The sequence below is a fragment of the Coregonus lavaretus genome (genome assembly GCF_964263955.1).
Source record: "Coregonus lavaretus genome assembly, chromosome: 26".
NCBI lineage: Eukaryota > Metazoa > Chordata > Actinopteri > Salmoniformes > Salmonidae > Coregonus > Coregonus lavaretus.
The window spans coordinates 1,915,001-1,940,241 of NC_140013.1; the positions used below are offsets into that span (position 1 = coordinate 1,915,001).

The 25,241-nt window shown below is 45.6% G+C and overlaps 1 protein-coding gene across 2 annotated transcripts in view; it reads left to right on the forward strand.

Moving 5' to 3' along the window:
• Positions 1 to 15,348: 15,348 nt before the first annotated feature.
• LOC311102129 (diacylglycerol kinase delta-like) overlaps positions 15,349 to 25,241 on the forward strand; it is a gene marked incomplete at its 5' end in the record, with an annotated part of 86,554 nt that continues 76,661 nt past the window's right edge. For both annotated transcript variants that reach the window (XM_084143364.1, XM_084143365.1), the window contains one exon: positions 15,349 to 15,480. In XM_084143364.1, the coding sequence (XP_083999490.1) occupies positions 15,349 to 15,480 (132 nt within the window). The remainder of the gene's footprint in view (positions 15,481 to 25,241) is intronic.

Consider the following 25,241-nt stretch of genomic DNA (forward strand, 5'->3'; position numbering starts at 1 on the left):
GGCTGAGTACACCTGACCTATTTCTTTCTGTCTAACATTGCTGTAGCTACACGGCTGTGCCTTCTCACGTATCCTTCCACCGCACTGAAAGACAGACACACCGATGCTACTTTCTCTTTCTATAGCTACATCAGTGGTTCTTCGGCAGAGCTCTCAGATTGAGAGGGAGCCTCTTTGAACTGGGTCTCTGATGTAACAAGGTGTATCCCGGCGACCGCCATGATCAGTTTACACTGACAGGAGCACTACTTTGTGTGGAGGATTTTTAAGTGACTACCCTTTTGTCAGATACAAAGGAAAATAATAATTGTAAGAAGAATACACATCCACTCACATACAAACCCACACGCAAACTGATATAATATTAAATGATGTTAGCATAAGACAACCATGCACACAAACATTTCCCAGGAGGGTGATTGAGGCCTCTTTTCATGGGGGTTCTAGGAATGTTTCAATTGCACACGTTGATAAAAACAAAACTTTCCATAATGGCTGATTCTGCCGACACACAGAACAAAAACACTGCAACGGACAACACAAAGCACAGAACTAAAATACTGAGGGGGAGCAGAGAGCTTATTTGAAATACAGTTCCAACATTAACTGCTTTTGTTATGCTGGAGAGGCCAAAGCAATAAGAGGTTAGACATATGTAGATCGAGTAGCTAGGTGCTTTTTCAACTATATTCATTGATGTGTAATTTGTGATAATAGCTGCAATTCAAACTCACCTTTGAAGCCACTGGCTCTCCCTTTGATCCTGTGAATCCCAAAAGTCCTTTGTCACCCTTCAAACCTTCATCTCCCTTCTCACCTGAGGGTGGGACACCAAGAACAACGGAGATGAGACCTTGGTACATGTGTCTGATTGTCACACCCTGATCGAGAGAACTCTTGTTGGTTGGGTCAGGGTGTGAGTTTTCTGTTAATTCTATGTTATTGTATTTCTAGGTTGTATATCTAGTATGTGTATTTCTATGTTTGGCCGGGTGTGATTCCCAATCAGAGGCAGCTGTCGCTCGTTGTCTCTGATTGGGGATTATACTTAGGTAGCCTGGTTGCCTACCTTAGTTGTGGGATCTTGACTCGTGTTTGTGTTCTGGTTTGGCTTGTTGTGAGTATAGCCCATAGGACTTCACGTTACGTCGCTTTTGTTGTTTTGTCGAGTGTTTATCTTCATGTATAAATATGTACGCATACCACGCTGCACCTTGGTCTGACCCATCTCTCAACGATCGTGACACTGATTGAATGCTTTTGTCATTGCTGTTGTCTACATTAATCATTTTCAGCTCAATAAAACGGTCAAATCAAATCAATGTAGCAGGGAATGATGGGACCAGTTAACATAATGCTTCTTTAGCATGTGGTTATTGTTGTGTCATAATTCCTGATTTAGGCCATTGTCAGTGCTTGACTTGGGCAGGAGCTCATGGAACTAAGAATGATTAAAAACAGAATTTGTCACATACACCGGATAGGTGCAGTGAAATGTGTTGTTTTACAGGGTCAGCCATAGTAATACGGTGTCCCTGGAGCAAATTTGGTTTAAGTGCCTTGCTCAAGGGCACATCGATAGATTTTACACTTACTGGCCCAACGCTCTAACCGTTAGGCTACCTGCGCCGAGTACTGGCACCTCTAATGTTCTACTGCTTAAGTTCCTGCACTTCTTATAGAATATTAGCTTCAAAGTATTGCAGAGTTCCTTCACCTAAATACAATAATAATAATAATAATTGATTTAACTTGTATAGCGCTTTTCATTACAGAAAATAATCTCAAAGCGCATAAAAAGCAAAACAAACAAACACATTTAAATAGAGATGGAAATTGAATGTCTCTATTTGGCTTCAGATGACAGGCTGGGAGTTGAGGCAGTTTGGATTGGAAAGGCAGTGTAGCTTCCGTGGAGGGGGCATTGATGGTAAAGCCAGAGAGAAACAAAGACAGTATGACCAACAGGCCTGGATCACTTCATCAGTGCACCACATCTGCTTCTCTGATGGTCAGATCCTACAGATCCTACATAGGACCCGCTCCTCCAAAAATGAGTACCGGCACCTATTTCAGTTCAAGCTCAGCACTGGCCATTGTGACCCATAATCATAATCAATTGGAGGTCATTATTATTATTACAGGGTTTTCAACGTAGATATCCTATTAATTACGTATTCTAATTCCCAATTCTATGGTTTTCAAGGCAAGTCCTTATTGTATCACAGTTCTTGAATGTGGTCGTTTATTTATTACCTCTCCTGCTGGGGCTTCCAGGGCTGCCTGAGAGTGGAGAGAGAACGGTTTAATACTTTAATTAATGAATATGAATCATCTATCATGTCATCTCTAATGTGCTGCAAATTGTGAAGGCTACAGAAAATCTACAGTAGTTGTGATACATCAGTGCTAAACATGTACATATCTGGCAGACCCGTCTACACGGTCTCCCTTGGGACCGATGGTGCCCTTGCAGCGGGAGCAGATACAGAACCAGGGCACCTGGTTGGCGGGCGGGCACAAGGGGGCCTCTCCTCTCCCCTCTGGGTTGGCTCAAACACCATGAAGGAGTTGGAGAAGAGGTCACTGCCCTTTCCAGGCCCCGTCGGAGGGTAGTCGTCATCCCCTGCTGGGGTTGGAGGGGGAAGGCTGGGTAGTTTTCAGATATTATCTACACGGAAGAGAGGGAAAGCCAGAGCAGCAGCCCGAGCAAAGTTGTCATTGCCTTGAGAGAGAAAAGGAGAAACACACAACAGAGAGATGAGATTGGGATGTCAACAGACACATATGCAGAGACTGAATGTAGCCTACTGCAGAAATCTCACAAACATGTTTCTAACAGGTGTAACAAATCAGTGTTTGGTGCGATATTGCTAAAACCTCATATGCATGTATACTGTGGTATCCCGGGAGGTCTATCCCGGGGGTTGGTGATAGAGGGGAGGTACGTGCCGCAACGTTGGCTCCCTCTGCTGGGAGTACCCGGGCAGGGCACCCCGACGCTGATGGCACCAATTAGGTGTAATTAAGGGAGAGTTCCAACCAGCCGTGCAGGCCACATAAATGGAGCACCATGGCACACCATGGGAGAGATAAAGAGAGTGGCAAGGAGTGAGCCGACAGAGGGGAACAAAGCTCCCGGAGGCACAGTGCCGAATATGAGAAGAAGGACCGAGCCAACCCTAAGTTATTTTGTTGTTATGTTTATTTTTTGTTGCCTAGTAAAGTTGTGTTTTCTGACTATAACCTCCTTGTCTCTGTATCCATCTCTGCGCGCTAAACCCAACACCCCACGGGCATCTCAGTAGCTTTGGGTGCCGTGGGGTCGAGCGTACGGAGATTCCCATGAAGGAACTGGTGGCTCAGTTTATCCTCAGCCAGCAGAAGCAACAGGCTCTCCAGGAGCAAGCGCTGGAGGAGCGATGCCAACAAAACCTCCGACTGGTAGCGGAGGTAGCCCAGTTGAAAGGTGGTACGGCTCAGGAGTCTAGCCGAAATCAGTTCCTGGTCAAGCTAACGGAGGAAGATGACGTGGAGACATATTTGTGAACCTTCGAGAGGACAGCACAGCGGGAAGGATGGCCCAAATGGCCAGCCTTTTGGCACCCTACCTCTCCGGGAAGGCTCAGAAGGCCTACTTCAAATTGAATACCGACCAGGCAGTGAATTATGAGAGACTCAAACGCGAGATCCTGAGCCGTTATGGATTCAGCCTAGCACTCTGTGCACAACTGGTCCATGACTGGGCCTTTGACTCCACCATCTCTCCCAGCGCCCAGATGAGCGACCTGGTGAGCCTTACCAAGGGCTGGCTACTGACCGACGTACCGTCCCTCCCAATAATTGATAAGGTCGTCCTGGATCGGTACTTTCGGGCCCTCACCAATGAGATGAAGAAGGCGGCGAGCATGCAGAAACCCCAAAACCTGGAGGATTTGCTGACCGCAGTGGAAACCCACCAGAACACCCAGGACCTGCTGAAAGGGGCCTGGGCGGAGAGAGCGGATGCAGGGAGGGGGAAGAAAAGCACACAGAGAGGCGAGGGGCTGAAGGGGGCCCAGACGGAACCAGCCAAGGCCGTGAAGCGGGAGGGCGACCTGAACCCGACGACGACGTCCGCTGCTAGACCCAGATCAAAGGCGCTGCTATGAGTGCGTCGAGCCGGGACACCTCGCGTGGAGCTGCCCAAGCCGGGAGGAGGCCATGCCCTCCGCATCCCCAAGTCACTTCCTGTTGAGCGCACACCGAGACGGCCCCTCTGATGGTTCCAGTACGAATAGATGGTGTCGACACCAGCGCACTGCTGGTGACCTTAGCCCAACCGCAGTGGCTCACACGAGGGGAAAGACGAACCGGGGGACAAGGAGATGACGGTGTCCTGTGTATACGGGGACACAAAGAGGTACCCAACCATGCCGGTGCGGATAACCACTCCGAGCTCTTCCATTTATTCAGCCGGGTGGGTATCCCGCGGGAAATCCTGACGTACCAGGGAACGGCATCCATGTCTCGTGTAATGAAAGATGTCTGCAATCTTTTACGAATCAAACAGGTGAGGACCAGCGTGTACCATCCACAAACGGACGGGCTAGTCGAACGCTTCAATAAGACCCTAAAGCAAATGCTGAAGAAGGTCATCTAGAGAGACGGGAGGAACTGGGACCAGCTGCTGCCCCACCTGAAGTTCTCGGTGCGCGAGGTACCCCAAGCATCCACTGGGTTCTCTCCCTTTGAGCTCCTGTATGGCCGTTGGCCCCGTGGACTGCTGGACCGAGCCAAGGAGGTCTGGGAGGACCAACCGACCCCCCCCCCCTCCCCTTCGCAGCGTGGTGGAACATGTGGAAGTGATGAGGGAGAGGATGAAGGCGATTCGGACAGTGGTGAGGGAGCACATGGCCCAGGCGCAACGCGCCCAGGAGCACGAGAGGTCCACCCAGGTGAGAATGTCTTGGTGCTGATCCCCACAACAGAGAGCAAATTCCTGGCTACGTGGCATGGGCCCTACGTCATCGTCAAGCGGGTAGGTGACGTCAATTATAAGGTCCACCAACCGGGGCTTTTTGGTCTAAACTCCACTCGCCGTGTTTGGAGGAAGAAGAAGGATGAGTACAACCCCAAGAACACCATCCCAACCGTGAAGCATGGAGGTGGAAACATCATTCTTTGGGGATGCTTTTCTGCAAAGGAGACAGGACGACTGCACCGTATTGAGGGGAGGATGGATGGGGCCATGTATCGCGAGATCTTGGCCAACAACCTCCTTCCCTCAGTACGAGCATTGAAGATGGGTCGTGGCTGGGTCTTCCAGCATGACAACGACCCGAAACACACAGCCAGGGCAACTAAGGAGTGGCTCCGTAAGAAGCATCTCAAGGTCCTGGAGTGGCCTAGCCAGTCTCCAGACCTGAACCCAATAGAACATCTTTGGAGGGAGCTGAAAGTCCGTATTACCCAGCGACAGCCCCGAAACCTGAAGGATCTGGAGAAGGTCTGTATGGAGGAGTAGGCCAAAATCCCTGCTGCAGTGTGTGCAAACCTGGTGAAGACCAACAGGAAACGTATGATCTCTGTAACTGCAAACAAAGGTTTCTGTACCAAATATTAAGTTCTGCTTTTCTGATGTATCAAATACTTATGTCATGCAATAAAATGCAAATTAATTACTTAAAAATCATACAATGTGATTTTCTGGATTTTTGTTTTAGATTCCGTCTCTCACAGTTGAAGTGTACCTATGATAAAAATTACAGACCTCTACATGCTTTGTAAGTAGGAAAACCTGCTAAATCGGCAGTGTATCAAATACTTGTTCTCCCCACTGTAGGTAGGGATTAGAAACTTAATACAATGAAAACAGGTCCCTAGCGGACTAACACAATATGACACTTGTTACAAAAGATGGCGAGTTAAAGAGAGAGAGAGAGAGAGAGAGAGAGAGAGAGAGAGAGAAAACACTTGGATACACATGGACCTACGCTCACAGTAATCCTAATCCTTTGCCACGAACTGCCGCCCGTTTGGTAAGAAGCAATGCATGTATTTACATGTTGGTCTACCCTGGGGGTTGGTGGACGAACTGATCGACCGCTTGGGACCTGAAGAAGACTGCCTTCTCCACCCCGGGGAGGGGGGGGGGGGGGGGGGGGGCTATACCACTACCGGGGTCTTCCTTTTGGGTTCCACAGGGCCCCAGCGACCTTCCAGCGACTCATGGACCGTGTCCTGCGCCTGCACCGTGAGTACGCTGCGTCTTATTTGGATGATATAATCGTGTACAGTGACAGTTGGGAGTTCCATCTCTGTAGGCTACAGGTGGTGGTGGATGCGCTAAGGGATGCAGGGCTGACTGTGAACCCCCACAAGTGCAAGCTGGGCTACGCCGAGCTGGAGTACCTGGGCTATCGAATCGGGCGGGGAAACGTGAAGCCCCAAGAAGAAGAAAAAAATGCCGCCATTAGGGAATGGCCGGTCCCCCGAACCAAGAGGCAGGTGAAGTCGTTCCTGGGGTTAGCAGTCGATTTGTACCTACATTTGCGGCAATAGCTTCTCCCCTCACAGACCTGAAGGAGGCACGCCTACCCCAGACAGTGCGATGGACGGAGGACACAATGTCCTTCTTCTTAGTTGTCTGTTTACTTTCACTCATTCTGGAAGTGGTCTTCTGAGGACGGCTAATCAGCCATGTCGATGATCCCCTGTGGGGTGATGAGAGCAGTGTAGTAGACGATGGTTTGAAGAGAGTAACAGGATGGTCCCACTTAAATTCACCTTCTTAGATACAGTACTTAGAACAGCTACTCAGCCGTAACATTGATTGTTAGTGGAGGCAACTTTGTCGTCTTCACCTCGTGTTGATTTTCAGGGTCGGGGCCAATATGGACAAAAGCTGCAGCTTGAGGTCCGTCTAGTCTGATCTGATAATTCTTAACTCAATTTTTCATGCACTCTGGTAAAGAGGGGCGTTTCCGTCATACTGACAAGCTCTTTGAGCTCCCTCGGGCATGGCTAGCTACGAGGCAAAATTATTATCATCACTATGATTTTGTTAGAAAGCTAAAATCACATTCCTATCATCACGAAAACATTGTCTTCCTCCTTGATATTTTCTACACAAGGTAAAGGATGTAGACCTGATATACAGTGTAAAAGCTCTTCAAGTCACAATGTTTTCGTTATAACGCCTTTATACAATTTTTTATGACATCACAAAATATACATTAATTTTCCATATTCCATTTCTCATCATTCCCAACGTTTGAATGTTTAAATATATTGTCCCAATGTTCATTGTGGGATGTTGAAGTTTTTGGAAGGCAAAAAGTCTCTGAAACAAAGGCATTCCTTTCACCATGCTAGAGGGCCAGAGATAGATTCTCCTCCTCTCTGGGTCTGGTTGTTGTCGGCCATTTGCCAAGCTAATGTGAGGACTTTGATCCTCACCCAGGGAGAGTCATGACACAGTCTTGCAGGCCACATAAATGGAGCACCGTGGCACACGGCGGGAGAGATAAGGAGAGAGGCAAGGAGTGAGCTGACAGAGGGGAACGGAGCTCCCGGAGGCACGGAGACGAATATAAGAAGAAGGACCGAGCCAACCCTAAGTTATTTTGTTGTTACGTTTATTTTTTGTTGCCTAGTAAAGTCGTGTTTTCTGAGTAGAACCTCCCTGTCTCTGTGCCCATCTCTGTGCGCTCAACCCAACACCCCACGGTTTACCACAATACGCTAAGTTAATAATTGAGAACACTATTTGAGATTTGGTGCTCACTGTACTAGCTTTAATAAACTGTAATTTTTCTTTCCTCCCCGAATCTTGCCTGTATTCTCAACTGTAGCATGGTTTCACACATTATCTATTACACTCAAATCTCAGCAGGCTCAAGCAAAATCACTATTTGAAATCACCAATGCTGTTCAATATTCAGACATGTCTTCATGATCCCATTAAAAAACATGCTCTCACATTCAGCCAGCACTCAGAAGCTATTTATTATGGAGCCCCATTACTCTTCCTGGGGTCCAGGAAAATTAAGGCAGTTATGCAATAAAAACATTAGAATACATTTCACAACATATTTCACAACCCATTAAGTGTGTTCCCTCAGGCCACTACTCTGTACACCCACTTCACTCACCGATGTGGTGGAGAGTTGAGCCATCTTCCTCAAGTTGGATGATTCTCCTTGGAATAGTCTCCCTTGGCGAGCAGCCCTTTTTATACACCTGTAAAAGCCAGGCCCCTCCCATCACAGTGTCATACTCAGGAGGGTAGCGGGGTGGTGGCCCAATAGCAGGCCTTTGGATGCGTCTGAAAACTAACGCTTCTGCCTTGTTCCCTTTCATGCGTAAGTTGACCTTAATAGTTGACACCTTCACCGTCCAAAAAACTGTTAATAACTAATAATAAAGAGAGTGGAAGAGAAATCCCCCATGTATGGGTGATACAGCTCAAGCGATTGAGGTCTCTGTGACCATAGACGTGTCATCGGATCCTGCTGGGATCCCTAGGTATTATTTGATTACTGGGGCCTGGGAACAAGGACTACCTAGGTGCACTAATTTGGCTCGGCTTTCTACAATGGGTTATGTTATGGTTCACATACTGTATATGGACACATTATTTCCCCCCTCTCAATTCCTACTGGCCACAAACTGGTTGAAGTAACATAATTTTGATTCGTGTCATTTCAACAACAAAAACATATTTTTCCTTCTGATGATGTTGCATCGATGTGGAAAACGGACTCAACTTTTAACCTAAATGTAATGACTTGGTAAAAAAAAAAAGATTTCACTTTGAATTCACGTTTGTTGAGAACTCAATCAAATGTAACTCAAAATGAGACGTTGGACTGACATCTTTGCCCAGTGGGTTATTCCAATGTGTTAGATTTATCTTCTGCGGTTTTGTGGTTTATCTAGGCTACATAGTTTAGCACCACGGGTCACTCAATGACCTATAGTATATCCATTGTAGGAAGTAGATCTCATTCTTGATCTTTGAGATCTTTAACAATCAGGTGTTTTGTAAAGTGAAAAAGGAGTCTCTGCACACTTCAATCAGATACAATTTAGAACTTTTAATTTACTATGCTTTTGGTCAGTGTTGGCATTGTGTATATTTTCCCGTCTTTAAGAGTCGGGCGATGGTGGTGAAAGTAAGTGTGATAGATGACGAGTCATTTAATAAATCATGAGAAAGAATGATTGTATCTTGAATCTCGGGTTGTGAAATATTAAACATAATAAACATGATATAAACATTGCTGGTATATCCTGTATTTATATACAGTACATCATTGAGCGAAACTAGCAACTATAAAAAAGCCAAGGCATTCCTTTTGTGAAATGGAAAAAAACCTGTCATGATTAAAATGGTGAGCAGACAGACAGATACAGGACATTTAAAGGGACATTTCACTGCAAAATGAAAGTTTGTCAGATGTTTTCAGACCTCAAAAGTAAACCATATGTCCACATCCCACGCCATCTGTGGTGTACATCAAGCTACAGTGCATTCGGAAAGTATTCAGACCCCTTGACTTTTTCCACATTTTATTACGTTACAGCCTTATTCTAAAATGGATTAAATCGTTTTTTTCCCTAATCAATCTACACACAATACCCCATAATGACAAAGAAAAAAACAGAAATATCACATTTACATAAGCATTCAGACCCTTTACTCAGTACTTTGTTGAAGCATCTTTGGCAGCGATTACAGCCTCAAGTCTTCTTGGGTATGACGCTACAAGCTTGGCACACCTGTATTTGGGGAGTTTCTGCCATTCTTCTCTGCAGATCCTGTCAAGCTCTGTCAGGTTGAATGGGGAGTGTCGCTGAACAGCTATTTTCAGGTCTCTCCAGAGATGTTTGATCGGGTTCAAGTCCGGCCTCTGGCTGGGCCACTCAAGGACATTCAGAGACTTGACCCGAAGCCACTCCTGCAATGTCATGGCTGTGTGCTTAGGGTCGTTGTCCTGTTGGAAGGTAAAACCTTCGCCCTAGTCTGAGGTCCTGAGCGCTCTGGAGCAGGTTTTCATCAAGGATCTCTCTGTACTTTGCTCTGTTCATTTTTCACTCGATCCTGACTAGTCTCCCAGTCCCTGTCGCTAAAAAACTTACCCACAGCATGATGCTGCCACCACCATGCTTCACCGTAGGGATGGTGCCAGGTTTCCTCCATTTTTTTTACATTTACATTTTAGTCATTTAGCAGATGCTCTTATCCAGAGCGACTTACAGGAGCAATTAGGGTTAAGTGCCTTGCTCAAGGGCACATTTACGTCATTTAGCAGACGCTCTTATCCAGAGCGACTTACAAATTGGTGCATTCACCCTATAGCCAGTGGGATATTTTTTTTGGGGGGGGGGGGGTAAAAGGATTACTTTATCCTATCCCAGGTATTCCTTAAAGAGGTGGGGTTTCAAATGTCTCCGGAAGGTGGTGAGTGACTCCGCTGTCCTGGCGTCTTGAGGGAGCTTGTTCCACCATTGGGGTGCCAGAGCAGCGAACAGTTTTGACTGGGCTGAGCGGGAACTATGCTTCCGCAGAGGAAGGGGAGCCAGCAGGCCAGAGGTGGATGAACGCAATGCCCTCGTTTGGGTGTAGGGACTGATCAGAGCCTGAAGGTACGGAGGTGCCGTTCCCCTCACTGCTCCATAGGCAAGCACCATGGTCTTGTAACGGATGCGAGCTTCAACTGGAAGCCAGTGGAGTGTGCGGAGGAGGGGGGTGACGTGAGAGAACTTGGGAAGGTTGAACACCAGACGGGCTGCGGCATTCTGGATGAGTTGTAGGGGTTTAATGGCACAGGCAGGGAGCCCAGCCAACAGCGAGTTGCAGTAATCCAGACGGGAGATGACAAGTGCCTGGATTAGGACCTGTGCCGCTTCCTGTGTAAGGCAGGGTCGTACTCTCCGAATGTTGTAGAGCATGAACCTGCAGGATCGGGTCACCGCCTTGATGTTAGCGGAGAACGACAGGGTGTTGTCCAGGGTCACGCCAAGGCTCTTCGCACTCTGGGAGGAGGACACAACGGAGTTGTCAACTGTGATGGCGAGATCATGGAACGGGCAGTCCTTCCCCGGGAGGAAGAGCAGCTCCGTCTTGCCAGGGTTCAGCTTGAGGTGGTGATCCGTCATCCATACTGATATGTCTGCCAGACATGCAGAGATGCGATTCGCCACCTGGTTATCAGAAGGGGGAAAGGAGAAGATTAGTTGTGTATCGTCAGCGTAGCAATGATAGGAGAGGCCATGTGAGGATATGACAGAGCCAAGTGACTTGGTGTATAGGGAGAAAAGGAGAGGGCCTAGAACTGAGCCCTGGGGGACACCAGTGGTGAGAGCACGTGGTGCGGAGACAGCTTCTCGCCACGCCACTTGGTAGGAGCGACCGGTCAGGTAGGACGCAATCCAGGAGTGAGCCGCGCCGGAGATGCCCAGCTCGGAGAGGGTGGAGAGGAGGATCTGATGGTTCACAGTATCAAAGGCAGCAGACAGGTCTAGAAGGACAAGAGCAGAGGAGAGAGAGTTAGCTTTAGCAGTGCGGAGAGCCTCCGTGACACAGAGAAGAGCAGTCTCAGTTGAATGACCAGTCCTGAAACCTGACTGGTTTGGATCAAGAAGGTCATTCTGAGAGAGATAGCAAGAGAGTTGGCTAAAGACGGCACGCTCAATAGTTTTGGAAAGAAAAGAAAGAAGGGATACTGGTCTGTAGTTGTTGACATCAGTGGGATCGAGTGTTGGTTTTTTGAGAAGGGGTGCAACTCTCGCTCTCTTGAAGACGGAAGGGACATAGCCAGCGGTCAAGGATGAGTTGATCAGCGAGGTGAGGTAGGGGAGAAGGTCACCGGAGATGGTCTGGAGAAGAGAGGAGGGGATGGGGTCAAGCGGGCAGGTTGTTGAGCGGCCTGCAGTCACTAGTCGCAAGATTTTATCTGGAGAGAGAGGGGAGAAAGAAGTCAAAGCATAGGGTAGGGCAGTGTGAGCAGGACCAGCAGTGTCATTAGACTTAACAAACGAGGATCGGATGTCGTCAACCTTCTTTTCAAAGTGGTTGACGAAGTCATCCACAGAGAGGGAGGAGGGTGGGGGGGTTTGGGGGGGAGGATTCAGCAGTGAGGAGAATGTGGCAAAGAGCTTCCTAGGGTTAGAGGCAGATGCTTGGAATTTAGAGTGGTAGAAAGTGGCCTTAGCAGCAGAAACAGATGAAGAAAATGTAGAGAGGAGGGAGTGAAAAGATGCCAGGTCGGCAGGGAGTTTAGTTTTCTTCCATTTCCGCTCAGCTGCCCGGAGCTCTGTTCTGTGAGCTCGCAATGAGTCGTCAAGCCACGGAGCTGGAGGGGAGGACCGAGCCGGCCGGGAGGATATGGGACACAGGGAGTCAAAGGATGCAGAAAGGGAGGAGAGGAGGGTTGAGGAGACAGAATCAGGAGATTGGAGGGAGAAGGATTGAGCAGAGGGAAGAGATGATAGGATGGAAGAGGAGAGAGTAGTGGGAGAGAGAGAGCGAAGGTTGCGGCGGCGCATTACCATCTGTGTAGGGGCAGAGTGAGTAGTGTTGGAGGAGAGCGAGAGAGAAAAGGATACAAAGTAGTGGTCGGAGACATGGAGGGGAGTTGCAGTGAGATTAGTAGAAGAGCAACATCTAGTAAAGATGAAGTCAAGCGTATTGCCTGCCTTGTGAGTAGGGGGGGACGGTGAGAGGGTGAGGTCAAAAGAGGAGAGGAGTGGAAAGAAGGAGGCAGAGAGAAATGAGTCAAATGTAGACGTAGGGAGGTTGAAATCCCCCAAAACTGTGAAGGGTGAGCCATCCTCAGGAAAGGAACTTATCAAGGCGTCAAGCTCATTGATGAACTCTCCAAGGGAACCTGGAGGGCGATAGATGACAAGGATATTAAGCTTAAATGGGCTAGTGACTGTGACAGCGTGGAATTCAAATGAGGAGATAGACAGATGGGTTAGGGGAAAAATTGAGAATGACCACTTGGGAGAGATGAGGATTCCTGTGCCACCACCCCTCTGACCAGATGCTCTCGGGGTATGCGAGAACACATGGTCAGACGAGGAGAGAGCAGTAGGAGTAGCAGTGTTTTCAGTGGTAATCCATGTTTCCGTCAGCGCCAGGAAGTCGAGGGACTGGAGGGTAGCATAGGCCAGACGTGACACTTGGCATTCAGGCCAAAGAGTTCAATCTTGGTTTCATCAGACCATAGAATCTTGTTTCTCATGGTCTGAGAGTCTTAAGGTCTGTCATGTGCCTTTTACTGAGGAGTGGCTTCCATCTGGCCACTCTACCATAACGGCCTGATTGGTGGAGTGCTGCAGAGATGGTTGTCCTTCTGGAAGTTTCTCCCATCTCCACAGTGGAAATCTAGAGCTATGTTAGAGTGTCCATCGGGTTCTTGGTCACCACCCTTGACCAAGGCCCTTCTCCCCTGATTACTCAGTTTGGCCGGGCGGCCAGCTCTAGGAAGAATCTTGGTTCCAAACTTCTTCCATTTAAGAATTATGGAGACCACTGTGTTCTTGGGGACCTTCAATGCTGCAGAAATGTTTTGGTACCCTTCCCCAGATCTGTCCCTCGACACAATCCTGTCTCGGAGCTCTACGGACAATTCCTTTCAACCTCATGGCTTGGTTTTAGCTCTGACATGCACTGTCAACTGTGGGACCTTATAAAGACAGGTGTGTGCCTTTCCAAATCATGTCCAATCAATTGAATTTACCACAGGTGGACTCCAACTGTAACGTAACAAAGTTGTAGAAACATCTCAAGGATAATCAATGGAAAGAGGATGTACCTGAGCTCATAGCAAAGGGTCTGAATACTGCAAATAAGGTATTTCAGTTTATTATTTTTTATACATTTGCAAAAATGTAAAAAAAACAGTTTTCACTTTGCCATTATGGGCTATTGTGTTTAGATTGATTCCATTTTAGAATAAAGCTGTAACGTAACAAAATGTGGAAAAAGGGAAGGGGTCTGAATACTTTCCGAATGCACTGTATGTAAGGCTTGCAAGCTTTTATATTCATAATGTGATGAGTAGATTGGATAGTCATAATTTAACTCAATCACTGTCTGCAAAAAAGACTGTTCAATGCATGGCTTTGAAAAAAGGATTCCAAAAGGGTTCTGCAGCTGTCCCCATAGGAGAACCCTTTTTGGTTCAAGGTAGAACCCTTTTTGGTTCCTCTGTGAAAAGGGTTCTACATGAAACCAAAAGGGGTTCTTCAAGGGGTTCTCCTATGTTCCCCAATGTGTTTATAAAAGGCAAAATGTTGTGCAAAAAAAGGAGAAACGTATCTGATATAGCCTAGGTGTACTCTAGCTATACGCGCTTAGAAAAAAAGGTGCTATCTAGAACCAAAATGGTTTCTTCAGCTGACCTGTCCCAGCTGAAGAACCCTTTTTGGTTCTAGATAGCACCTTTTTTCTCAGGGTGTATAGCAGAGTATAGTGCAGAGTTCGCTCAATTAAATTGAGAATTTTGATAGCCTAACTAAAAGACAGATTAGAGTCTTTTAATCGTATTCTCTTTACAGCAATAGCCATTTGCTTTCCAAACTATGTTTTACCGCAATTTTATTTTGAAATATTGCAATATGCCTGGCTGGGCCTCTACTTTCCACTGACAGTCTCAACTCAACAATCATCTATTTGGTATTCGCCGGGTGCGCTGCCCAAATTGCGCGTGCTGCCTTTCCTTCTGACCGTAGGCAATGTGATTTAAAACAAGCCACAACTTTTTTTTTTTAAGAATCTAATGATCCTCTATGGCCAAATCTTGCTTTAGTAGCCTATTTTGAATTATTGTATATATTTCTGTATAGACAGGACAGGAGTAGGCTAATTAGGCTATATAATTTTGGCAATTTAATTCAATTTACTTTAGGGAAAGCTGATCGAGGGGACTATTTTCTCCTTAACTTAATCTATTTTTAAACCTGAAAATATTTGACTGTGACAACCTCTTCAATGGTAGAAGTGGACTGGTTTGGAAACTTAATATTGGATGGTGGTGGTAAGAAGAAACTATGGGCCAGGCCTAACAGTTTTGATCCATACAGTTTTATATTCAAGAGGAAGCACAGAAGCGCGAATGGAGGAGAGTCTCATTTCATACAAGCACATTTTCGTCCACGTTCCCTCTCCTCGATTACCTTTGACCTTTTTCCAAAAGATGGCGAGAGAGAACGCAGGGAGAGGACAGATGAGTTGAGAAAGGGCCCGAGTCCACATAGGTGCTGCATTGCCCTGTCTTGACCACAAGGGGGTGCTAATTAGTCTTGAATCCACCTTCCACTCATTGTGTATATCATTCCCTGGGGGCGAATGATATGGCGGTGGCAGTCGGAGAGACCACCGCAAAATGGCTGGATGAATCTTCGGATAGTGAACCAGAGCAGGAACATGGATCTCCGCAGAAATTGATACGCAAAGTTTCCACATCGGGTCAGATACGAAGCAAGGTAACCTATAATTTCATTGGTAACATTGCAATTCAAAGCAAAAGGCGAGCATACGTTTCGGTAGCTGTTATCTCCATCCACTATGCTAGTTTTCTAGCTTTGCAAGGCCAGTTGTGAAACGCCGCTCTTTCCTGTCTCTCTTCATCCGCGAGATGGCTAGCAGGGTCCCCGGATAGTTTCGCTTGAGCTAGCTAGCTAGAAGGAACGATAATAGCTCGAGCTCTCGTTATCAGTACTATCATCAGCAGCACACATAACGGTATCATTACTGGGTGTTGATAAAATGGTAGCTAACCTTCATCAAAACCATAATCTATTTTAACAAAAAATACATTCAATCCGTGGATTACTGCTGCTAAATAGTTCCTTAAGTGTATGGCCAGCTGTTTCATTGCAAGATGATACCAAAGATTTGTATTACTAAACCAAGATTGACCACAGCCTGTCGTTTCACGTAAACAAATGAGCCATAGTGGGCAGAACAAGGAAGGAGAGGGCAGAGCCAAGCACGAGCTAGCGAGATCCTATTGGCGCGTTCTGGAATCATCTGCATATTTCCGTTAGGGAACGCCCACTCTGTGGGTGCGCCTGTGCAATAACTCAATTCGCCTTTGCGCTCCTAAACAACACGATTTTTAAAAACGTTTGCAAAGGGTAAAGTCTACAAACCTTAGTCCACTCTGTTCATAAATTATTTTAGTTTGGAGAACAGAAAACTGTATTGAGATCAAATGTTTCATCGATGAGAAACTTTGCAGAAATTCGGCCAAAATCCATCTCGTTCCATCTTCTCCCACTGCCCACCAGTGGGCTTTCTCTTACTACCATATTTGGTAGTGAGTGGAAACGCCAAGCGGATGCTTCACATTTAAACATCCAGTGAAATATCTGTCTCATTGTTCTATCTGTGATACTCCTCGAGTCTAGCTAGCTAGCTAGTTGTTGCTCCTACTACTACTTGGCTACTATCCCATTTGATTCATTCGGCATCTCGTTTGCTATTCATAACTAGCTATACGTTTTCAGGAGCACTTATATGCCAACAAATATGTTGTAATTTACAATATTGTCCAACGTCTTCGCTAATGCTTTTCCTTTTAAGGGTGTTTTCACAAATACTCAGTCCCTTTTAAAATCTTAGTCCTCTTTAAAGTGAATTTAGGGGTAAAAAAAAAAGCATTCACATTGCTATGTTTAGAAAGAAAGGAAGGAAAGAAAGAAAGGATATTCTCTGGGTTTCTACAAAGTGCAGGACAAGCCATTCCATCAGAATGTGTTATCAGATGGCTGGCTGCAACCTGGTCTCAAAGCATTTAATATTATTCTGTATGTAAACCCAAGACACTCTATTTAGGATGATATGTTACGTTTTGTATGGTATGTACTAATTTGTGGGTGTCCTTCACCCATTTCGTATGATGCGTTACGAATTACAATTCGTATTAAATGTTACGAATATGCAAAACGTATGATATGTTACGAATTCTAGCTAGAAGTATAACGTTAACTAGCTGGCTAACGTTAGCTAGGCTAGGGGTTATGGTTAAGGTTAGGGTTACATTTAGGAGTTAGGTGAAAGGGTTAGGGGAAGGGTTAGCTAACCTGCTAAGTAGTTGCAAAGTAGCTCAAAAGTAATAAGTAGTTGGAAAAATTGCTAAAATGCAAAAGTTTCCGTGATGAGATTCAAACTTGCAACCTTTGGGTAGCTAGACGTTCGCTTTATACGCACACCCATCCACCCCGACCAACCATCGGTCTTATGTAACCATACCAAACGTAACATATCATATTAATTTGAGTGTCCCGGATTTAATTGTACTATGTTACGTCTAGTCTATGAGACCAGGCTGGAAAGCTAGATATATGCTACAATATAATCAAGTGCTTGTCAAATTGTGAATGAGAGACTGATGAAGTGTAGGGCTGGGCAATATGGCCAAAATATTGTATCACGGTACCGGCGAGTGCTGAAGCACGTAGCGCATAAGAATCATCTGTTCTCTGTTGCAACACTCACTACCGAGTTTCAAACTGCCTCTGGAAGCAACGTCAGCACAATAACTGTTCGTCGGGAGCTTCATGAAATGGGTTTCCATGGCCAAGCAGGCGCACACAAGCCTAACATCACCATGCGCAATGCCAAGCTATGGCTGGAGTGGTGTAAAGCTTGCCGCCATTGGACTCTGGAGCAATGGAAACACGTTCTCTGGAGTGATGAATCACGCTTCACCATCTGGCAGTCCGACGGACGAATCTGGGTTTGGCGGATGCCAGGAGAACGCTACCTGCCCCAATGCATAGTGCCAACTGTAAAGTTTGGTGGAGGAGGAATAATGGTCTGGGGCTGTTTTTCATTGTTTGGGCTCGGCCCCTTAGGTCCAGTGAAGGGAAATCTTAACGCTACAGCATACAATGACATTCTAGACGATTCTGTGCTTCCAACTTTGTGGCAACAGTTTGGGGAAGGCCCTTTCCTGTTTCAGCATGACAATGCACCCGTGCACAAAGAGAGGTCCATACAGAAATGGTTTGTCGAGATCGGTGTGGAAGAACTTGACTGGCCTGCACAGAGCCCTGACCTCAACCCCATCGAACACCTTTGGGATGAATTGGAATGCCCAACATCAGTGCCCGACCTCACTAATGCTCTTTTGGCTGAATGGATGCAAGTCCCCGCAGCAATGTTCCAACATCTAGTGGAAAGCCTTCCCAGAAGAGTGGAGGCTGTAATAGCAGCCAAGAGGGGACCAACTCCATATTAATGGCCATGATTTTGGAATGAGATGTTAGACGAGTGTCTACATACTTTTGGCCATGTAGTGTACCTACTTACATTTTGGAAGCTAATAGATTTTATACTGAACAAAAAGATAAACAACATGCAACGATTTTAAATATTTTACTGAGTTACAGTTCATATAAGGAAATCAATCAATTGAATTTAATTCATTAGGCCCTTATCTATGGATTTCACATGACTGGGAATACAGATATGCATCTGTTGGTCACAGATACCTTTAAAAAAAAGGTAGGGGTGTGGATCAGAAAACCAGTCAGTATCAGGCGTGACCACCATTTGCCTCATGCAGCGCGACACATCTCCTTCGCATAAAGTTGATCAGGCTATTGATTGTGGCCTATGGAATGTTGTCCCATTCCTCTTCAATGGCTGTGCGAAGTTGCTGGATATTGGTGGGAACAGGAACACACTGTCGTACACGTCGATCCATAGCATCCCAAATATGCTCAATGGGTGACATGTCTAGTGAGTATGCAGGCCATGGGTCCTCTGTAGCTCAATTGGTAGAGCATGGCGCTTGTAACGCCAGGGTAGTGGGTTCGATCCCCGGGACCACCCATACGTAAAAATGTATGCACACATGACTGTAAGTCGCTTTGGATAAAAGCGTCTGCTAAATGGCATATTATAAATGGCATATTATGGAAGAGCTGGAACATTTTCAGCTTTGTTTCAGAACATTTCATTATCTGGAAACAGCTCTGGTGGACATTCCTGCAGTCAGCATGCCAATTGCACGCTTCCTCAAAACTTGAGACATCTGTGGCATTGTGTTGTGTGACACAACTGCACATTTTACAGTGGCCTTTTATTGTCCCCAGAACAAAGTGTAATGATCATGCTGTTTAATCAGCTTCTTGATATGCCACACCTTTCAGGTGGATGGATTATCTTTGCAAAGGATAAATGCTCACTAACAGGGATGTAAACACATTTGTGCACAACATTTTAGAGAAATAAGCCTTTTGTGCATATGGAACATTTCTGGGATCTTTAATTTCAGCTCATGGAACAGCGGACCAACACTTTACATGTTGCGTTCATATTTTTGTTCAGTGTAGTTAAAAGATGCATTTAGTTAAAAGATGAGGCATAATAATTGTAATAAAAAAATACTATTAACATGTTAATATTATTGATAACAGAATGAATAGCAGAAGAATAATTGTGACCGACCGCATCGATTCGATCTTATGTAGCAAAATTAGAAATGGTGTTTTTTACATTGGATGCAAGTAGAGACTCAGAGCTAGAAAATGATATATCATACACTGCAGTTGAGGAACAATGGGAAAGTAATGTTGCTTTGAATGTTGATAAACTTGTTGAATGTTGAAACGCTTTTGAGAAAATGGCCCTTGAATCTTTTGGTACACCTGCTAGAGAGCTCTTCTTTGTCTACACCCATTCAGCATCATTCACACCTTCTTAAGCATTAGCCCCACCCATCTCTTTAAGGATTCACATGTGAGGCCTTGTGGTAAACACACCCTAAATCAAATAAAATCTAAGTTTATTTGTCACATGCACAGGATACAGAAGGTGTAAACGGTACAGTGAAGTGCAATATCAAAAACAGAAAGTGTCCAGATACAAATATTTTATCATTATTAGATTATGCTTATCCGACACACTTGTCTAAATTGATGGGTCATGTGAAGGAAATGATATAACCACCCCCAAGCCATATCTAGCTAAGTGGATGGGTCACTATAGTCTAGACATGTACACATGTTCATGAAATACAATAGATGGCCGTAATCACCCCCAGACACGCCTGGCTAATTTGATGGGTCATGTAATAATCCGGCCGAAGTGGAGTCTTTTATTTAGACATGTAGCTAGCTACCTAGCTAGCTAAACAATGAACTGGCATAATCCCAACTCATACTACTACCGATACAAACATTGTCATAGCTGTAGTATGAATCTGCAGGTAGCTAAAGCTAACAAACTAGGTTCAATGTTAGCTAGCTAACATTAGGCTATAACTAGCAATGCAAATGGGTTTCTGATTAGAATAATATTACTACACAGATCATACACATAACGTTAGCTAGCGAGCCAGCAAGCAAATGTTTGCTAGCTAACTAACAGTACGCTTTAACTTCCAATAAAAACGACTTTCTGACAACATTCAAAACGTATATCTGAAAATGTAGCTAGACTCTTAACCGTATAAATGGATGAACACTTCACGGCAGACTGGAACCATTTAACTCTGTTTTGTTTGTAGCTACATCTTGTTTGGCTAGCATTGTGTCAAGTCACTCCGGTTCACACTGACCGTGGCATGTGCAGAAAGTAGCCCATCACTTTTTCCAACTGATTTGACGATAGCGCCTGCTAAATTCAGGGCATCAATGTTGAGAAAAGTAGCAAAACTTTTGTAGTTCTCGATGGCTAACGTTATATCTTTCAAAAACGGCGCGGTAGAAAGGACTGTCAACACATATTGAACAGCTCACACTATAGACAGAAGCATGCTACATGGCAGACCATTCCAAACTCAACTCCCGGTATGTCCAGCCCATCAAGTATCTCAGCCAATCATGGCTAGCGGGAAGGTTCCTGTCTTTTTCCATGGCTAAACCAACTAGGCTCGTAATTTAACAATTGTATTTATGGATGGAATACAAGTTTGTTATTAAGGCACATGAAAGTTCACATGTTCCAAAAGGGATTTTTGCCAAGAAACACATTTTGATAAAACCATAAATGTTTACGTTCAAATGCCTGTCCTGTAAAGTAGTAACCTGCGACATATGCCTCGTTTCCTGAAACGAGTCACAATTGCCGATGAAATAACCCACTGGGCACAGACGTTAATTCAACGTCTATTCCACGTTGGTTCAATGTAATTTTATTGAAATGACGTGGAAACAATGTTGGTTCAACCAGTGTGTGCCCAGTGGTCTCAGAACATTTCGTATTATTATTTTCCTAAATCCGGACACTCCATTTAGTATGATATGGTACTTTTCGTATGGTATGTATTAGTTTGTGAATGCCCATCATTAATTTTGTATGATATGCAAAACATATATAATATGTCATGAATTTGCAAAACGTATGATGTGTTACGAATTCAAATCAAATCAAATGTTATTTGTCACATGCGCCGTATACAACAGGTGAAATGCTTACTTATGAGCCCTTAACCAACAATGCAGAGTAAAAATAATAATAATAATAAGAAACATTTTCTATATAAACTAAAGGAAAAATAGTAACACAATAAAATAACAATAACATATAGAAGGATTACCCGTACAGAGTCAATGTGCAGGGGTACGGGGTAGTCGAGGTAATTGATACATGTAGGTAGGGGTAAAGTGACTATGCATGGATAATAAACAGAGTAGCAGCAGCATATTTGAAGGAATGTGTGTGTGTGTGTGTGTGTTGGTGTCAGTGTAGTATGTGTGAGTGTGTAGTTAGAGTCCAATGAGTGTACATCGAGCCTGTGCAAGAGAGTCAGTGCAAAAAAATTACATTAAAGTAAGGGGGTCAATGCAAATAGTCCGGGTAGCCATTTGATAAACTGTTCACAGTCTTATGACTTGGGGGTAGAAGCTGTTAAGGAGCCTTTTGGTTCCAGTCTTGGCGCTCCGGTATCGCTTGCTGTGCGGTAGCAGAGAGAATCTATGACTTGGGTGGCCCGCTCCACTACAGCCCCGTCGATGTGAATGGGTGCGTGCTCGGCCCTTTTCCTGTAGCCGACGATCAGCTCCTTTGTCTTGCTGACGTTGAGGGAGAGGTTGTTGTCCTGGCGCCACACTGCTAGTTCTCTGACCTCCTCCCTATAGGCTGTCTCATCGTCGTCGGTGATCAGGCCTACCACCGTCGTGTCGTCGGCAAACTTAATGATGGTGTTGGAGTTGTGCGTGGCCAGGAGGGGACTAAACACGCACCCCTGAGGGGCCCCCGTGTTGAGGGTCAGCATGGCGGATGTGTTGTTGCCTACCCTCACCACCTGTGGGTGGCCCGCCAGGAAGTCCAGGATCCAGTTGCAGAGGGAGGTGTTCAGTCCCAGGGTCCTTAGCTTAGTGATGAGCCTGGAGGGCACTAGGGTGTTGAACGCAGAGCTGTAGTCAATGAACAGCATTCTCACATTCTCACGTAGGTGTTCCTTTTGTCCAGGTGGGAAAGAGCAGTGTGGAGTGCAATAGAGATTGCGTCGTCTGTGGATCTGTTGGGGCGGTATGCAAATTGGAGTGGGTCCAGGGTTTCTGGGATGATGGTGTTGATGTGAGCCATGACCAGACTTTCAAAGCGTTTCATGGCTACAGATGTGAGTGCTACGGGGCGGTAGTCATTTAGGCAGGTTACCTTGGCGTTCTTGGGCACAGGGACTATGACTATGGTGGTCTGCTAGAAACATGTACATATTACAGGCTGGGTTAGGGAGAGTTTGAAAATGTCAGTGAAGACACTTGCCAGCTGGTCAGCGCATTCTCTGAGTATGCGTCCTGGTAATCCGTCTGGCGACGCAGCCTTGTGAATGTTAACCTGTGTAAAGGTCTTACTCACATCGGCTATGGAAAATGTGATCACACAGTCGTCCGGAACAGCTGGTGCTCTCATGCATGGTTAAGTGTTGCTTGCCTCGAAGCGAGCATAGAAGGAATTTAGCTCGTCTGGTAGGCTCGCATCATTGGGCAGCTCATGGCTGGGTTTCCTTTTGTAATCCGTGATAGTTTGCAAGCCCTACCACATTCGACGAGCGTCAGAGCCGGTGTAGTAGGATTCGATCTTAGTCCTGTATTGAAGCTTTGCCTGTTTGATGGTTCGTTGGAGGGCTTAGCGGGATTTCTTATACGTTTCCGGATTAGTGTCCCGCTCCTTGAAGCGGCATCTCAAGCCTTTAGCTCAGTGCGGATGTTGCCTGTAATCCATGGCTTCTGGTTGGGATATGTATGTATGGTCACTGTGGAAACGACATCTTCGAGTCACTTATTAATGAAGCCAGTTACTGATGTGGTATACTCCTCAATGCCATCGGATGAATCCCGGAACATATTCCAGTCTGTGCTAGCAAAACAGTCCTGTAGCTTAGCATCCGCTTCATCGGACCACTTCCGTATTGAGTATTGGTACTTCCTGTTTGAGTTTTTGCTTGTAAGCAGGAATCCGGAGGATATAGTTATGGTCAGATTTGCCAAATGGAGGGCGAGATTAGTAACTGGTAGAAGTTAGATCAAACGGATGTCAGTTTTCCAGCGTTAAAATCCCCGGCTACTAGGAGCGCTGCCTCGATGAGCATTTTCTTGTTTGCTTATGGCCTCATATAGCTCGTTGAGTGCGTTCTTAGTGCCAGCATTGGTTTGTGGGGGTAAATACACCGGTCCCGTGTAGCTCAGTTGGTAGAGCATGGCGCTTGCAATGCCAGGGTTGTGGGTTCGATTCCCACGGGGGGCCAATATGAAGATGTATGCACTCACTAACTGTAAGTCGCTCTGGATAAGAGCGTCTGCTAAATGACTAAAATGTTAAATAGACAGCTACAAAGAGCATAGATGAAAACTCTCTTGATAGATAGTGTGGTCTACAGCTGATCATGAGGTACTCAAACTCAAGTGAGCAAAACCTTGAGACTTCCTTAATATTAGAGATTGCGCACTAGCCGATCTTACCGGAGGCTGCTGTTCTGTCTTGCTGATGCACTGAAAACCCAGCTAACTGTATATTTTCCATGTCCTTGTTCAGCAATGACTCAGTGAAACATAGGATATTACAGTTTTTAATGTTGATAGGATAGTCTCAAACGGAGCTCATCCAGTTTATTCTCCAGTGATTGCACGTTAGCCAGTAGAACGGAGGGTAAAGTCTCGCCAGGCATCCGGCTTGTCTCCTCTTCTTATGAATGACGTGGATTTGGGCCTGGTCCGGGAAGAGCAGTATACGTCCGACTCATTAAAGAAAAGATCCTCGTCCAGTTCGAGGTGAGTAATCGATGTTCTGATGCCCAGAAGCGCTTTTTGGTCACAGGAAACGATGGCGGAAACATTATGTACAAAACAAAGTTACAAAAGCGCAAAGAAAACACACAAAATAGCACAATTGGTCAGGAGCCTTTAAAATTGCGTCCATCCCCTCCAGCGTCATCCATCCATCAGGGTTAGGGGAGATATGTTAAAGGGTTAAGGTTAGGGGAAGGGTTAGCTAACATGCTAAGTAGTTGCAAAGTAGCTAAAAAGTAGTAAGTAGTTGAAATGTTGCTAAAATGCTAAAGTTGTCCGTGATGTGATTCGAACACGCAACCTTTGGGTTGCTAGACGTTCCCTCCTTTCATTTGGTGAAAAAGTATGGATTTCAGCAAACAAAGAAAGACATGCAACTATAGAAGACAAACATAGGTACGCAGTAGGCGTTTCATAATTAAACATTTTGAAGTATTGACCTTGGGCGAATCGATGTAGTCGGAGCTAGATTCAACAAAGCCTGGTCTCTGCTCCACTCTGTTGGTGGATTAATCAGAAACGTCCTTCATGTAGTGGAGTTTAGTCCGCTAGAGAAAAACCAGCAAACTGTCAACTTCAAAGTATGCTAGCTACTATGATGAGCTGTTGATTCAGAGGAGAACTGGGTGAAAGTGTTGTGGTCAGATTAGACCAAAATGGAGCTCTTTGGCATCAACTCAACTCGCCGTGTTTGGAGGAGGAGGAATGCTGACTATGACCCCAAGAACACCATCCCCACCGTGAAACATGGAGGTGCAAACATTATGCTTTGGGGGTGTTTTTCTGCTAAGGGGACAGGACAACTTCACCGCATCAAAGGGACGATGGACGGGGCCATGTACCTTCAAATCTTGGGTGAGAACCCCCTTCCCTCAGCCAGGGCATTGAAAATGGGTCGTGGATGGGTATTCCAGCATGACAATTACCCAAAACACACGGCCAAGGCAACAAAGGAGTGGCTCAAGAAGAAGCATATTAAGGTCCTAGAGTGGCCTAGC